Source organism: Ovis aries, chromosome 11, assembly GCF_016772045.2.
Source record: "Ovis aries strain OAR_USU_Benz2616 breed Rambouillet chromosome 11, ARS-UI_Ramb_v3.0, whole genome shotgun sequence".
Lineage (NCBI taxonomy): Eukaryota > Metazoa > Chordata > Mammalia > Artiodactyla > Bovidae > Ovis > Ovis aries.
In genome coordinates, this window is record NC_056064.1 from 60,999,374 (window position 1) to 61,016,932 (window position 17,559).

General features: G+C 51.6%; 1 protein-coding gene across 19 annotated transcripts in view; it reads right to left on the reverse strand.

Annotated features, from left to right (window-relative positions):
* The window catches only part of ARSG (arylsulfatase G), a 101,829-nt gene that overhangs the window by 41,178 nt on the left and 43,092 nt on the right, over nt 1-17,559 (reverse strand). For 14 of the 19 annotated variants that reach the window (XR_003590597.3, XM_027973991.3, XM_042256503.2 and 11 more), the window contains one exon: nt 11,586-12,242. Coding sequence is in view for 17 of the 19 variants with exons in the window: in XM_027973991.3 (XP_027829792.1) it covers nt 11,586-11,803 (218 nt within the window). In the remaining 2 variants the exon portion in view is untranslated. Of the gene's footprint in view, nt 1-11,585; nt 12,243-17,559 lie in introns of those variants that run through there. The other 5 variants (XM_027973989.3, XM_060395884.1, XM_042256502.2 and 2 more) reach the window with 4 other exon arrangements.

The window sequence follows — 17,559 nt, forward strand, 5'->3', positions numbered from 1 at the left end:
CCCCTCCCAGCCTCTGTCTCCGTTTGGCAGGGACTCGTTAATAAGCAATAAAATGGTCTTGCTCCTTGGAAAGCTTCCTTTGTTTTTTCCCAAATCTTTCTGGGCAGGCTTGGGCCAGTTCACCAACAGGGGTCCTAATTAAAGCCTGAAAATCGACATTGTAAAGCGAAGCCAGAAATACAGAGCCAGACGTTACAGCAACCCGTGAACAGGAAAATCAACGCAAATTAAGACACAGCCAGACAGAGGCCAGAGCAACTCGCCATTGCATCAACTGCTCATTTTAGAATCGGGGAACATGAGCACAGGAAACAGCCTCGAAAGCCCCAGAGAGATGTAACATCTCGGAGTGAGCCGTGTCCAGCCTTCGTTTATAGGGAATTTTAAATAGAGGACGAGCCCTGCTCTTTCAACTCTCTAAATGGCTGTGTGACTGGAATAAAAGCTCTCTGGGCTCCATTCATAATTTAAAGGTGTGGAGGTGGAAACGGGCTTTAACGCCCATCTGCGGGTGAGCGGCCTCTGCGTGCAGAGGGACAGAGGTGGGCGGGGGACCTGGGAAAAGGCAGGAGCAGGACTTCCACGGACTCGGTCAGCTCAGCTGCCACATTGCTGCTGTTCACTGAGAAGGATGCTAAGTGGGACCACTGAGCAACCATAGGCAGGCCCTTTGAACTGTAAGCAGGGACTTCCTTGGTGGTCCGGAGGTTGGGGCTTTGTGCTTCTAATTCAGAGGCACAGGTTCGATCCCTGGTTGGAGAACTAAGATCCCACAAGGGGTGCAGTCAAAAATAAATAAATAAATAAATAAAAGGAAATGTGGCAGCAAATAGCCCACTTGGTGTGTTTTGCTGACTCATCCACCCCTCCATCCATCATCCACCCACTCATCCTTCCATCCACCCACCCATCCACCTCACCATCCATCCATCCAACCACCCTCCATCCAACCATCCATCCATCCAACCATCCATTCATCCACCCCTCCACCCCTCCATCCATCATCCACCCACTTATCCTTCCATCCATCCACTCCATCCAACCACCCTCCATCCAACCACGCTCCATCCAACCATCCATCCATCCATCCATCCATTCATCCACCCCTCCATCCATCATCCACCCACTCATCCTTCCATCCATCCACTCCATCCACCCACCCATCTACCTCTCCATCCACCCACCCATCCACCCCTCCATCCATCATCCACCCACTCATCCTTCCATCCACCCACCCATCCACCCCTCCATCCATCCACCCCTCCATCCATCCATCCATCCACCCCTCCATCCATCCATCCATCCATCCACCCCTCCATCCATCCATCCATCCACCCCTCCATCCATCCATCCATCCACCCCTCCATCCATCCACCCATCCACCCCTCCATCCATTCACTCACCCACCCATCCATCACTCCTACTCTTATTCTTTTCCAAAAAAAGTCCCTGGCAGCTGAGCTTGGTATGATCCTTGGCAAGTCTCCCATTTCCCTTCCACACTTACCCACCAGGTACTCAACAATAAGATGGGCACACAACTTATGGCCTGAATGTGGCCCATCTTGTCAACTGTTCCACGTGAGTTTGAGAAAGATGTATGTTTTGCAGTTGTTCAGTTCAGTTCAGTCGCTCAGTCATGTCTGACTCTTTGCGACCCCATGAACCACAGCACACCAGGCCTCCCTGTCCATCACCAACTCCCAGAGTTTACCCAAACCCATGTCCATTGAGTCAGTGATGCCATCCAACCATCTCATCTTCTGTTGTCCCCTTCTCCTTCTGCCCTCAACCTTTCCCAGCACCAGGGTTTTTTCCAATGAGTCAGCACTTCGCATCAGGTGGCCAAAGTTTTGGAGTTTCAGCTTCAACATCAGTTCTTCCAATGAACACTCAGGACTGATCTCCTTTAGGATGGACTGGTTGGATCTCCTTGCAGTCCAAGGGACTGTCAAGAGTCTTCTCCAACACCACAGTTCAAAAGCACCAATTCTTCGGCGCTCAGCTTTCTTCACAGTCCAACTCTCACATCCATACATGACTACTCAAAAAACTATAGCCTTGACTAGACGGACCTTTGTTGGCAAAGCAATGTCTCTGCTTTTTAATATGCTGTCTAGGTTGGTCATAACTTTCCTTCCAAGGAGTAAGCGTCTTTTAATTTCATGGCTGCAGTCACCATCTGCAGTGATTATGGAGCCCAGAGAAATAAAGTCAGCCATTGTTTCCACTGTTTCCCCATCTATTTCCCATGAAGTGATGGGACCAGATGCCATGATCACAGTTTTCTGAACGTTGAGCTTTAAGCCAACTTTTTCACTCTCCTCTTTCACTTTCATCAACAGGCTTTTTAGTTCCTCTTCACTTTCTGCCATAAGGGTGGTGTCATCTGCTTATCTGAGGTTATTGATATTTCTCCCAGCAATCTTGATTCCAGCCTGTGCTTCATCCAGCCCAGAGTTTCTCATGATGTACTCTGCACAGAAGTTAAATAAGCAGGGTGACAATATACAGCCTTGACGTACTCCTTTTCCTATTTGGAACCAGTCTGTTGTTCCATGTCCACTTCTCACTGTTGCTTCCTGACCTGCATATAGGTTTCACAAGAGGCAGGGCAGGTGGTCTAGTATTCCCATCTCTTTCAGAATTTTCCACAGTTCATTGTGATCCACACAGTCAAAGGCTTTGGCATAGTCAATAAAGCAGAAATGGATGTTTTTCTGGAACTCTCTTGCCTTTTCCATGATCCAGCGGATGTTGGCAATTTGATCTCTGGTTCCTCTGCCTTTTCTAAAACCAGCTTGAACATCAGGGAGCTCATGGTTCACGTATTGCTGAAGCCTGGCTTGGAGAATTTTGAGCATTACTTTACTAGCATGTGAGATGAGTGCAATTGTGCGGTAGTTAGAGCGTTCTTTGGCGTTGCCTTTCTTTGGGATTGCAGTTGTTGGATAACAGCAAAACATACATTTCTCCAGTTGATAGAAATAACTTTACTGAAGCTTCAAAAATTAAAACTAAAAAGATGGGCACACAAGCATCTCGGGGCTTCCTAGATGGACACTTCTGCCAGCCGCCACCGCAAGCTGAGCCATCCTGGAAACACACCCCCTGCCCTCCCAGCCACCAGTGTGTGCCACGCGGTGAGTTGGAATAGTCCATCCAAACGTCGTGGGTGACTTCGGTGCTCAGAGCCCTCAAACACGTGAGGGACGGCCCTGCAGCAGCTGCTTCATCCACAGGTCCTCCATCCAGCCTTCACACTCACTACCTCCAGCAGCCGTCCTCAACCACGAGATTGCCAGCCAGACCCAGCAGAGTGCCGGCTGCGTATCGTCTGGATGGATCCTCAGCACCGAGGACAGTGACGCTGGGGGCAGGGCGGGGGAGGGCCCGTATGGATATTTGTAGAGAGAAGGGGCATCTTTCAACGCTGGGTCTCTTGCTTCTCCCGCCACCTCCAACTTCTTTCCTCCCCTTGCTAGCTAATTCCTACTCATCTTTACAGTCCTAACCAGTAAGCTCCAGGGAGTCCCTCCCAGCTCCCCTCTGGAGAAGCGGCCTTTCTTTCCTGTGGTCCCACAGCTGTATCTTTCATGCGCTTCTCGCCCTGGGCCTTATTGTTCGAAAGGTGAGAAGACCTTTCTCATTTGCGCCTGTGAGATGTATTAGTGATATGCTAATTCTGTCCCCCCAGAATGTCAAGCCTATTACATCCAACTCAGGTGATAAAAGCCTCAGGGGTGGGAGATGCTTCTGGAGTTCCAGCTCTTCCTTCTGCATGCTAAAGGCTGCCTTTCCTGTCTTGATTTTCCACCAGACTGTAAAACTCTCTTAAGAGCCGAGCTGGCCGGAGCCTCCCAGTGTGACTCATGATGGGCCCTCAGCAGAGATTCGGTGTTGAACGGCTACAGCTGGGAGACTTAACAGCAGGACCACTGCGCTGGCTGGTGCTCAGTTCAGTTCCTCCTCTCTGAGACTGGCTGTCACCAAGACCAGCGTGTCCCTGCATGTCCCCGTCTGCTACACAGGCATAAAACCAGTCTTCACCTTGTCCCCGTGGACTGGCAGGCATCACATGATGTTTATGCCCATTTGGCGCGCTGCCTCAAGGACAAAAAAGTAACCCTCCCACCCCGCGATGCTGAGGATTTACAAAGGGAAGACAGAACGGGACATCCCAGAGCAAACAGCTCAGAGTTAATGGTGAAGCGCACGGGAGGAGAGGATTTCTCCCTAAGGAGGGCCCTCCCCCCTGGATTGCTGAGTTATAAGGTCAGGGCCAGAGTAGAGAAGGCTGGAAGGGGATGCCCTGGTAGGGGAGGGTCTTTCTCTGGCTGATGTAAGTCTCCCTCAGAAAGTCCCTCCTGCCCTCGCTCTCGGGCATCTATCAGACTCCCCTCTCCTGCAGTTCCCAGCACCTGCCCAGGTCCTACAACCTCCCCAAAGCAGCAGAATGGCTGAGAAGGCCCTGAGAGGCGGCAGAGCACGTGCATTTCTGCAAAGAGTCAGTTCTGGAAAGAGAAGTCACACCCCAGCTTTGGAGTGAACTTGAAACCATGCACCTCATTCTGAGACTTGAACCCACTGGCCAGGGCACAAGCCGAAACCCAGCTTGGGCCTTGAACACACCTGGTCTCCCGATTAACGAAGCTCAGGTTCTTGATGTCTCATGGCAGAAGAATTCAGTGAGAGACAAAGTGATAGGTAAGAAGGGGGTCTATTTAGAGAGAGGCACACTCCACAGACAGAGTGAGGCCATGGAGAAGGTGAGTGTGGCTCCAGGGGATGGGGGCTGTCGGTATTTATAGAGGTGGGCAACTTCACAGGCTAATCAGGGGGAGGAACATGCCAGCTATTTTGGGGAAGGGGTGGGGATTTCCAGGAACTGGGCCACCGCCCACTTGTTGACCTTTTGTGGTTAGCTGTGTAACTATCATGGTGCCTGAGGGTGTGTCGTGTAGCTCTCTGCGTGTTTCAGTGAGTATATACCGAGGCGCAGGAGCTAGCGGAAGCCAGCTGGCCTGCCATCTTGGGCCCGTTGGGCTCCAATCAGCTGGTGTCCTGTCCTCAGGCTGTGTCATTCTTCTAAAGGTTGTGCCCTGCCCCCTTCTCTCCTGCTGCAAACTGACAGCTCAATTCATTCCTCACCAGGGCCGTTTTTAGAAACAGCCTCAAGCTCCTGGGGGCCTCTGACCTTGCAGGGGTGACCGCTGATCTCAGATTCTAAGTCACTGCCTAGAACTCTCAGAGCAGCAGGGACTTGCCTCAGAAGGAAATTAAGGGCAGAGAAGGCAAAACAGGGAAGCCGAGAAGGCAGCTGCGCACAGTTGATAGATCACAAGTGAACCTACAGGAGCCAGCATGCCTACCAGGTGCCGTCACCTAAACCCCCATGCTCAGCGCGGCACTGTCTACAGCAATCAGGCCAGGAAAGCAGCCTGAGTGTCCGCTGATGGACCAAAGGGGACGCGGTGCACACGCGCAGCGGACTCCTACGCGGCCACAATAAGGGATGAGCGTTTCCCATCTGCAGCTGCCTGGATGGATGCTGTCCTTAGTGAAGTCAGTCAGACAGAAAAAGGTAGCTACTGTATGGTTCCACGTATATGCGATTGCAAAACAGGAAAACAAATGAACCAAGACAACAAAACTGAGAACAAACACGTTCTTGCCCAAGGGGAGCAGGAACGAGAGAAACGGGCGAGGAAGATGAACAGGGACATGTTCCCAGTTTCAAAATAAACGAGTCATGGGAACGAAATGTACGGTGTGAATAACACAGTCACGAATTATGTCGTACGTCTCCATGGTGACAGACGACCACCAAGAGGATGCTTGCATAGGTCACAGAAACAGCTGATCCCTGCCCGTGCACCAAGAAATAACAGAGTCTTGTAGGTGAATTACGAAACCGTGCGGGGCCCTGCGGGGCCCTCCCAGGCATGAAAGCCTTTCCACGTCCCCCATTTCTCGTTTGCAGAAAACAGGCTCCACTCAGCCCCTGTGACCTTCCCTGAGTTCCGAACGTGTTAGCGCCAGTTGCTCAGTCACATCCGACTCTTGCGACCCCGTGGACTACAGCTCACCAGGCTCCTCTGTCCATGGAATTCTCCAGGGAAGAAGCTGGAGTGGGTATCCAGTCCCTTCTCCAGGGGATCGTCCCAACACAGGGATTGAATCGGGGTCTCCTGCCTTGCAGGCAGATTCTTTACCGTCTGAGCTACCTGGGAAGCCCCTAAGTTCTGAAGGTCAGATTCAAATAGCTGCTAATCAGGGAAGCAGGGAACTGCATGGACCATAGTCAGACTGAAAAGGAAATGAATGGGGGCCTCTCTGGTAGTCAAGTGGTTAGGACTCCAGGCTCGCACTGGAGGGGTTCCATCCCTGGCTGGGGAACTAAGAGTCCACAAGCCTCAAAGTGAGGCCAAAAAGAAAACCAAACCAGAAAACAATGGTTGACGACCAAGCCACATCCCTCAGCCGCCCCTTCCACCTGCGCAGCACACAAATCCTTTGCCAGCTTCACACGGAGGAAAACTACCGAGATTCCAATCCCCACCCCCTTCAACAGCTGCCTTCCCTCTTCCTGGCAAAGCCAGCCCAGGCCTTGAAGGACACTCTTGGCAAACTCCCCTCTCCCACCCAGCCCTTAACAAGAAGGCTCTCGACGGGAGGATGTTGATTCCGCCACTCACTAACTCTGTGCCAGTTATTTGACCTTGAGTCTCTCACCTGTGGAAGAAGTGCAGCCTCGGGTCGTGGCAAGAACTGAACAGGGCAATGCCCAGGGCCTGGCGCCTGGCAAGCACTCAGGATGGGCTAGTTACTATTATGGCAGGTGCTGGTCCGGCATGCACGGTCCACACAGATTCCCTGGGGCCTCCCCTGGGTCTGCTCTCCTCCACAGTCCTCTCTCAGACTTCGCAACATGCAGAGAAGCTAGTTCATATGGACAATTCAAATGTGTACTGTTTCTAAGAACAAAAACCACAGCTAACGTACCTCCAGTTGCTCTTGGTGTTTAGTCGCTAAGTTCTGTCTGATTCTTTGCGACCCCATGAGCTGTAGCCCGCCAGGCTCCTCTGTCCGTGGGATTTCCCAGGCAAGAATGCTGGAGTCGGGGGCCATTCCTTTCACCAGGGGATCTTCCCATCCAGGGACTGAACGCGAGTCTCCTGCATTGGCGGGCGGATTCTTTACCACTGAGCCACCAGCGAAGTCCGTATATCCACACTGTGTGCTGCGCTCAGCCACTCAGCCGTGTCTGATTCTTTGCGACCCCACGGACTGTGGCCCGCCAGGCTCCTCTGTCCATGGGGACTCTCCAAGCAAGAATGCTGGAGTGGGCAGCCATGCCCTTCTCCAGGGATCTTCCCATCCAGGGATTGAACCCAGGTCTCCCGCATTGCAGGCGGATTCTCCACCAGCTGCGCCACCGCTATATACCTCTCCTTCTTTGGTAAAGGTTACTGGAGTGTGGCTGCTTTACAGTGTTGTTAATTTCTGCTCTCAGCAGAGCGACGCGGTCACACACGCTCATTCTTTCTCGCATCCTTTCCCACTGTGCTGGCACAGGACACTGAAGGCGGCGCCGTGTGCTCCACAGTAGGGTCCTGTTCATCCACTCTACACCTCCTAGCTCGCATGCCCAAACCCCCACTTCTTCCCTTCCTTTTAGACACTCGTTTTCAGACTCTTTCCCGTGATGGGTTATCACAAGACGCTGAATATAATCCTCTGTGCTGCACGGCAGGTCCTTCTCATTCACCTGTTTCATATACACTGTTGCGTATCTGCTAATCCCAAACTCCTGACTCACCCCTCCTCACCTTTCCCCTTCGGCGACCCTAAGTTTGCTTTCTACATCTGTGAACCTGTTTCTGTTTTGTAAACAAGCTCACTGGTGTCAGTTTTTTCAGATGCCACGTGTAAGTGATATCGCATGGTATCTGTCTTTCTCTGCCTCACTTCACTTGCTAGGACCGTGTCTGAGTCCACCCTCGTTCCTGCAAATGGCATTATCTCACTCTTTCACGCATTCGTTTACTTTTGGCCATGCCCCTCGGCCTGCGGGATCTTGGTTCCATGACCAGGAATCAAACTCTCGCCCTGTGCAGTGGGAGTGAGGGGTCTTAACCATTGATCCGCCAGGAAACCCCGATATTTCATTCTTTCTCACGGAAGCCAGCTCGTCTGTAGTAACTGGCTGCCACAATCCTAAGAAACGAGCACACGGAAGAAAGGGAGATGACAGGAGAGAGAGTTTCTCAAGTCCCCCTTGGCCCCTGTTTGGCAATAAGTGTTCTTTCTGAGAGTCACGGCTCCCCACCAGCGGCGAGCAGGCAGGCAGGGAAAAGCCTGCAATGAATCAACCCTGGCCTCACAGGAAGCGCGCTTTCCTGTCAACAAAGTGCAGAGTGAAAAGCTGTCGACACAGGCCCGAGGGCCCTGTCACAGGCTGCAACAGCCAGGAGGAAGGGAGGAGAGCCCCCCAAGCGCGTGTGCCTTTGGTCCTCGAGAGGCCCTTTCCGCTGGGGCTGAGCACGCAGGTGGGGAGGGCTCGCGAGGAGAGCCCGGGGCCTCACAAATCTCGGTTTAAATAAGGGGCCACATACTTCCCCACAAACCCACTCGATGTGGAAAGCAGAAGTCCTTGAGCATTAGGCAACCCAGTTCCCGCTGAGGCTCTGGTCAATGCTAGGGATTAACTCTCCCCGGGGAGAAAAAGAAAAACTCTGACATGAAAAATCTGGGCTGACATTTCAAAGAACCTGGAACTCCTGAAGCCCAATTATTGACGAACAGATATTTATGAACTGTCTCCAAGGCGCCAGGCACGGTGCAGCTGTACAGGCGAGGAGGGCAGACGAGGCATTCCTCCTCCTGAAGGAGCTAGAAGGGGTCTGCATAGCCTCCTGCGGCTGCCGTAACAGACCACAAACTGCGGGGCCTGCAATTAAGAAACTGATTCACAGTTTGGGAGGCAAGAAGCCTGAAATCAAGATGGCACAAGGTCGATCCCTTCTGCAGGTTTATCAGGAGAGCCCACCCCAGGCCTCCCCCCGGGTTTCTGATGGTTGCCTGGCAACCCTTGGGGGTACCTCACTCCAGCCTCTGCCTCCATCTTCACTCCACCTTCTCTTCTGCGTCCTTTCCTCCTCCTGCAAGGACTGCGGTGGCTGGGCTGAGGGCCACTCTCAGTCAAGTAAGACATCACAGGGATCTTTAACTAACGACATCCGCAAAGACCCGATTTCCAAACACGGTCACATTCTGAGGCTCTGGGCAGACGTGAATTTGGGGCTGATGCTTTTGCACCCAACACAGGTGGTCAGCTGGTCAAGCAGCCACCATGCAGAGCAGCAGAGACGATGTCAGGTACACCTGAGACAGCCAAGTGAGCCATCCCGAGGACCCCACGAGGAACTGGGAACCAGACGGTGAAGGAAACCAATTAAACAGCAGAGGAAAGTGGATTGGACCATAAAGTTGGACCATACAGAAGGCTGAGCACTGAAGAATTGATGCTTTTCAACTGTGGTGCTGGAGAAGACTCTTGAGAGTCCCTTGGACTGCAAGGAGATCCAACCAGTCCATTCTAAAGGAGATCAGACCTGAATATTCACTGAAAGGACTGATGCTGAAACTGAAGCTCAGATACTCTGGCCACCTGACGTGAAGAGCCAGCTCACTGGAAAAGACCCTGATGCTGGGAAAGATTGAGGGCAGGAAGAGAAGGGGACAACAGAGGATGAGATGGTTAGATGGTGTCTGCGACTCAATGGACACGACTTTGAGCAAACTCCAGGAGATAGTGAAGGACAGGGAAGCCTGGTGTGCTGCAGCTCATGGGGTCCCAGAGTCGGATACAACTTAGCGACTGAGTAACAACAAACAAGTGGAAAGTGTATCAAGAAAAACTGATCATTATCCACACAATGGATAACCCACAAGGACCTACTGTGCCGCACAGCGAGCTCTGCCCAACACTCTGCAATGACCTGCACGGCAAGAGAGCCTGGAAAAGAACGGACGGACGTGCAGGCACAGCTGAATCACTTTGCTGGACGCCTAAAACTATCTCATTGTAAATCAACCATTCTCTAATACAAACTAATAGTCATACTTAAAAAAGAGTTGGACAAGACGAGCAACCGAACAACCACGAAAGAACTAATTACATAGATGAGGATTAAACAGAGGGAGGAAACAGCTGAAGGCACGGAGGGGACCACGGCTGGTCCAGCAGGAGGGGCCCTGCGGACGGCCAGGGCAGGGGATGGGCTGGGCTTGTTCGCTGCTCCTTGGAGTTCAGATTTTATCCTTAGGGTTACCAAACGCCTTTGAAGATGTTTCTAGAAACTTCCTCTTGGCCAAGGGGAGGAGGATGGATGGGAGTGAGCGACACCAGATGCAGGGACCACAGGGTCCGTATCTCAGGGAAAGCTCTAAGCACGAGGATGCTCGTGGGTGAAACTCCAGAGAAGCCCGTGTACTGTCCCAGCAAGCCGGCGGGGGTGATTCCCCACCAGTGGACTTTAACCCTGACAGACGGGATCCGGCCAGTCAGGGCAACATCCACCCAATAAGGAAAACCCAAAGTCTGGAAGCCCGACACTTTTTCTCAGTCCCACTTTCAAAGAGGGGAAAGCTGTATTGGAGCAAAAAATTTATAAACACTTGGACTGGTTCAGATACTCACCCCTCTTCCTTTCTGCGGTCTTCAGAGTTAAGTGCGCCATAAATGGGCCATAAATCCTGTGAGCTCACAATTAAGTCCTTTGGCCTTTGTGTGCCCCACTGACTTTCAGTCACTCTCCAAAGGTCGCCTTCTCCCTTAAACTTCCAGGCTGGGGTCCACACCCTCCCCACAGACTCCAGAGACTCTGATGCAAGCTCGTGGACTAGACTGTAATCTGTGCTTTCCTTCCAACCTGTCTCCACTAAGAGCCTTGAGGGCAAGGATTTTTATCTTGTTCACCTTTGTGTTTCCACTTCCTAATATACACACACACAAAGTTAGTGTTATCCGAGTTCCGGCTCAGTGTGCTCACTGCTAGGGCCCTGAGTTTGACCTCTGGGCAGGGAACTAAGATCACAACAAGTTGAGGAGCACAGCCAAAAAAAAAAAAGTATTATTGGATAGATGCATGCATAGATGGATGAAGGGATGGAGGGATGAATGGATGAAGGGATAGGTGGATGGATGGATGGATGGATGAGTGGATGGATAGATGAAAGAATAGATGGATGGATGGATGGATGGATGGATGGAGAGATGGGTGGATGGAGAGATGGGTGGATGGACAGATGAATGGATAGATGGATGGATGAAGGGATGGATAGATGAAAGAATAGATGGATGGATGAATGGATAGATGGCTGGCTGGCTGGATGGATGAGTGGATGGATGGATGGATTTCTTCATGATGCTGTACTGGCTGAAAAACCGATTCATCAGTCAATCAGTTAAATCAACATGGACCCAGCAATTGCTCTCTGAGTGGTTTCGCACAGCCCCCTTCCCCCAGAGGGTCAGGGTAGGATCTGAAGAAAGCTGGCTTGGCACCCCCAGCACTCACCTCATTCCTTCTGTGGCCATCTTGTCCAGGTTGGCAGTGTCCTCCGTGCCTGCCCAGTTGGCTCCCAGGTCACCCCACCCCATGTCATCCGCCAAAATGATCACGAAATTCGGTTTCTGGCCTCTTGTTTCCCCACTGAAGCTAAAATCCACAAGAGGATAAAGACATCCCAGGAAACTCAGCCCCACCAACAAGACCTTTAGGGAAAGCCAGGCCATGGTGATCGGGGAGGATTCCGAGCCTGTGGAGTGAGGTGGTGGGGGAGTTTGCCGGCAAGACACGGGGGGTGATGGGGATGCCTACAGGGATGTTGGGGGCTACAGAAGCGAGGCCCCCACCTGGAATCCTAATTCAAGAGTCAGGAGACTCCAGCCCCGAAGGAGGCTTTCTCCAGCCCAGCTCTGGGAGGCGGTGGGCAGTGTGCGGCCGTCAGACCACAGTGTCAGCAGCTGCTCTCGGCCACTTGGGAAACGACCCCTCAGTTCAGGGCTGTGTGAGCCGGAGCACAGGCCATGCAGCTGTTCAGGGCTCCAGCTGGCGAGTGCGGGACAAATGCTCACATCTGTGAAACACCTGGATGGTCCAGAAGCCACAGTCCTCCTCAGTCGAGTTTCTGAGTTCCAGATGGTGGAAGGCTTCGTGTGTCTGTAAGGTTTCCTGAAAGAACAGAAATCGACAAGAAAACAGAGTTAAAGCTGCCAGTGCAGCTGTGTTTTCTCAGTAGCTTAGGAAATAATCACTTTCCCATGCCAACACATGTTTTCCTTCTTATTCGAGTATTGAACGGGTTCATCAGTTTCTCCACCTGAGAATTAGTGATGCTAATAATATTTGCAATAGACTGATGATTACAGGGCTGGAATCAACATTAGGGATGATGTCTGAACCCGCTCACCGTATGGGGGGAGTATTCTGAGGCCCCGTGTTCCAGATCGGGGGGCAAGACCCAGCACCCCACTCTGCGAAACACCACCCCATCACGTTTCTCTGACTTAGGAGAAACCAAGTGCAAACGTGTCAAACCGATCGAGGATTCTAAAAGGGTGAGACCCTTACTACCAAGTCCTGCTTCTTTCTAACAGTCAAGCTGTTAGAGTTTTGTTTGTTTGGGGTTTTTGTTGCTGTTGCTCTTTTGGTTTTCGGCTGCACCTTAGTTCTCCGACCAGGGATAGAACTTGGGCCCTTGGCAGTGAGAGCACCGAGTCCTGACGACGTGGAATTGATTGGCATTTATTTGGAAATCCCAAATGAAAGAGCGCTCTGCACTTTTTTTTTTTGTTGCGCTGTGTATGCAGGGTTGCAGCGCCCAGAGCGGGGACCGGGCCCAGGCCCCTACAGCGGGAGCTCTGAGTCTGAACCACTGACCCGCCCAGGAAGTCCCTCTGTGCGAAGTTCTTGGTAGAAAGTAACTGGCGGGAAAGGAAAGGAAAATAATTAAGTTAATGGTTGAATCTGAGTGGACAGTCCAGGGAGCTTTCTGTAGAACTCTCTCCACTTTGCTGTACATTTGAAATGTTTCATAATAAAATGTGAGGGAAAAATGTCCAAAGAGCGTTTAATGGAAACGTGTCCCTTTACATCTTGACGATGTAATTTGTAAAAAGAAAATATTAAATCAACCCGTGCGTCTCACATTTTGATGCACATACAAATCAACTGGAGGGCTTATTGAAATGCAGGTTCATCAGGTGAGGCTGGTACCTGGAAGCTGTGTTTCTAATGTAGCCTTTGGATCGCATTTTGAGTAGCAAGATACTTACGGGAAAAAAAAAAAAAACAAAAATCAAGGACTTCCCTGGCGGTCCAGTGGCTAAGGGTCCAGCTGCCAATGCAGGGGACACGGGTCCGACCCCTGGTCGGTGAAGACCCCACATGATGTGGGGCACAACCGTGAGCCACGCCCACAAGCCACAGCCCCCGAGCCACGTGCTGCAGCTGCGGAAGCCCGTGCTCCACGGCAAGAGCCACAAGAAGCGGCGGCACTCCGCAGCGAGAGCAGCCCCCGCTCCCCACAGCTAGAGAAAGCCCACCCGCAGTAAAAGACCCTACACAGTCACAACACACGATAAACCAAATAATTCAAGACAAATGAAGGGAAGCATGTTAGTCGCTCAGGCGTGTCCGATTCTCTGCTACCCCACTAACTGTGGCCGGCCAGGCTCCTCCGTCCCTGGGATTCTCCAGGCAAGAACGCTAGAGTGGGCTGCCACGCCCTCCTCCAGGGGACCTTCCCAACCCAGGTCTGTGGCACTGCAAGCAGATTCCTTACCATCTGAGCCGCCAGGGAAGCCACTAACAGACAAACAAAAATTAAGATTCTGGTCCCAGAAGAAAACAAACCTGACTGGAGGCAATTAACATAACTAGAGATGATTCAGCTTCCGTGGAAAAACACAAAAGCAATGAATCAGGTTGAGTTTTGAAAGACAGAAATGGAAGGTTATGCTTTCAACTGCAGGCTGCAAATGGAAACGCAGAATAAAACCATGTTACCCCCAGTTCACCTAAAAGCCCTAAGTTGACTAGGTTGGTGAGGAGACATAGACTGAAATTCTGGATCAGATTTTAAAAGTCTCTATGGAATACCCAAGCTATTAAAGGAGAGCCAAATTATAATATATAAAGATGCTACTAGGGCTGGGACTTCCCAGGTGGCGCTAGTGGTAAAGAACCCACCTGCCAGCGCAGGAGACGGGTTAGAGAATGGGTTCTATCCCTGGATCTGGAAGGTCCCCTGGAGGAGGGTGGGGCAACCCACTCCAGTGTTTTGCCTGGAGAAAGCCCATGGGCAGAGGAGCCTGGCAGGCTAAAGTCCATGGGGTCACAGAAAGTCAGACACGACTGAAGCGACTCAGCACAGCACACACTAGGGCTGGGGTTTTGAGAGATGCCATCTGTATCCCTGCCTTTGAGGAAGGAATGAACAGCCCACAGATCCAGCCAGCCAACCCAATGGCCAACAGGCTGGATGGGAGTGGCTGGAGGCAATGTAAGTTCTGGAAGATCCAGATAAACTCAGAAGGAGAGGCAGATATGCACTTCATCAAAATAAAAGGAATTCCAAGTCAACAGTCACGGTCATCTGGAGGGCAATGAATCAATTGTTCAGAAATGCAAATTCCTCCGTTTTCCAAAAGGAAAGTTAATATTTCAAACTCAATTAGATTCAACTGGTCTTTGTTGATCTTGAGGCCCCAAAGACTTCTCCCTTTCTAGAAGGAAAAGCCTCTGCACACAGAGCGGGCCTACAAACACTTGTTGACTTGTCTCACTGTACTGGCTTCCGACCATGAGCAACAGTCAGAGGAAGCGTCTCTTCTCAAAGTCACTTAGCTTGGAACCCTAGAGCGCTCCAGTTCTTCATCCATAATCCATTTCAGAATGACCCAACATGAAACCTCCCGGGGAGTGGAGGAAAACCACTGAAGAAGGAAGTTAAAATTAAGGTGGGAACAGAAGTAAACAGATTGTCTTTCTTAAGAATTCTATGATAAAACATTCCTCTGAGGTTTTTCAAAGAGGATCATTAGTCCTTACAATTTTTATAGAATGGAAATAAGCTAATTTAGCCAGTACACCATCCTTCTCCTCCACACCCACGCCTCCAGGGAGACATTTAATACTTTCCCCCACTTATTGTTTTTAACTAAAGGGAAAAAGCAAGTCAGACCTTCAAAGAAAGGACTCCAAGCCACGAACCTTGATTAAGATCCAGGCTGACATTATGGAAAACAGTATGGAGGTTCCTCAGAACATTAAAATAGAATGACCAGAGAATCCCACAATCCCACTTCTCAGGGTATATCCAGAGGAGTTGAGACTAAGATCTTGAAGAAATACCTGCATACCCGCCTTTACTGCAGCCCGAGTATCCAGTAACGGTGAACAGGTCGAGAAAATGCGCCATATTACACACTCACAATGGAATTAGTGGACCTTAAGAAAAGCAGGAAATTCTGCATTTATAGCAACCTGGATGAACCTGGAGGATGTTCTGCGAAATTAAATAAGCTAGGCACAGAAAGACAAATTTCTCCTGGTCTCACATAGTGCTCTCACATATGCGGACTCTAACAAAGCAGAACACACAGCAGAGAGGGGATGGTGGCTGCCAGGGGCCGGGGGTGGGGGAAGGGAGCTTGTCAAAGCACAAACATTCAGTTTTATGGAATCAACCACTTCTGGGCATCTAAGGGACAGCACGCTGAGCAGAGTTCACGAAACGGCACTGCCAACTGCAGATTCACCAACTGCAGACGTTCAGTGTTCCTGCCTCCAAAACAATTGTAAAGGTGACCATATGAGATGACAGATGTGTTGATTAGCTTGACTGCGGTCATTCTATAATGTATGTATATATCAAAAAATACATTGTTCAGACAACAAATACAGTTCATGACAGTGGACATGAACTTGGGCAAACTCCAGGAGATGGTGAGGGACAGCGAAGCCTGGCGTGTTGCGGTCCGTGGGGTAGCAAAGCGTCGGACACGACTCGGTGACTGAACGGCAGGCAAGCAATGCAGTTTTCATTTGCCAGCTGTACGTCCGTAAAGCTGGGCTGTTATTGCTTTTTTAAATATCCAAGCTCAGGGACTTCCCCGGTGGTCCAGGGGTTGGGACTCTGTGCTTTCAATGCGGGGAGTACGGGCTCCATCCTGGTCGGTGAGCACAAAGATCCCACAAGGTCCTGTGTGTTAGTCGCTCAGTCGTGTCCGACTCTGTGCAACCCCATGGGCTGTAGCCCACCAGGCTCCTCTGTCCATGGGATTCTCCAGGCAAGGACACTGGAGTGGGGTGCCATGCGCTTCTCCTGACCCAGTGTTGGAGCCCACGTCTCCTGCATGGTAATCGGATTCTTTACCATCTGAGCCACCAGGGAAGCCCCACAGTGCACATGGCAAGGCCAAATGATAATAATAACACATAAAAATTCACAAATAAATATTCAGGCTGAGACTTTGAGCTCAGTGTCTTATCTGAGGTCACTTTCCCCAATTTTCTTTATACATCACACTTCCCAGCTCAGAAGGGGGTGTGGTCACAGGCAAGGAGATCTCCTGGGGGCTTAGGAAGAGAGGGGGCGGTACTTCCCTGGTGGCCCAGCGGTTAAGACTTGGCGCTTTCAACGCAGGGGGCCTGAGTTCAGTCCCTGGTCAGAGAGCGAAGATCCCAGAGTTCAGTCCCTGGTCAGAGAAGGAAGATCCCACGTGTTCCTCAGTGGGGCCAAAAAAAAAGGCAAATAAAGCCTTCACCCCCTCCTTCCACTGGGTTGGAAGTTACCTGACCACCCTACTCAACAAACCCCTCCAAGGAAGGCCCATGTGTGCCATCCAAGCAGAACTCCCTGATGGTCCAGTGGTTTAGAGTCTGCCCTCCCAACACAGAGGTACAGGTCAGGGAACCAAGATCCCGAAAGCCTCAGGGCAGGGCCAAGACAAAAGGCTGTCTGGGAACTCCAGCTGCTGATCAGTTTTGCGCGGGCCTGTGCTCTTCTTCGGGAGCCGGGGGAAAGCAAGCAAGGCGCTGGGCCTGCTAATGCCTGGCTCTCTTCGGATCCGGGCGGGCTGATGGGGAGAGGTGCTCATGACGAGGGAACGATGCAATCTGTGGCCAGGAGCGCCGAGAACCCGCGGAGGAGGCCACCTGCGCTCGCAGTCCGCACGCCGGCGGGAGGCCGGTCACCTGACCCTGGCTGCCCAGGGGCCCCTGGCCAAGCGGCCCACGAGAGGGCCTCCAAACAGCTGAAACAACAAGACAGCCGGCGGCCCTCTCTGGCAGAGGGCTCTGTTGGTTTTCCAAAGACAAAGCTTCGGATGAGCTGAGGCCAAGAAAGACACAGGCCCAGGGGGGTGTGATCTCTGGGCAGAGCTCTGTGGTTTCGCCCGGCAAGTCGGAGCGCGGGCGGAGGGGGCGCTGCCGCAGCCGCGAATCACGCGGGAGGCCCCGGGGCACCAGCTGCCCACGCGTCCAA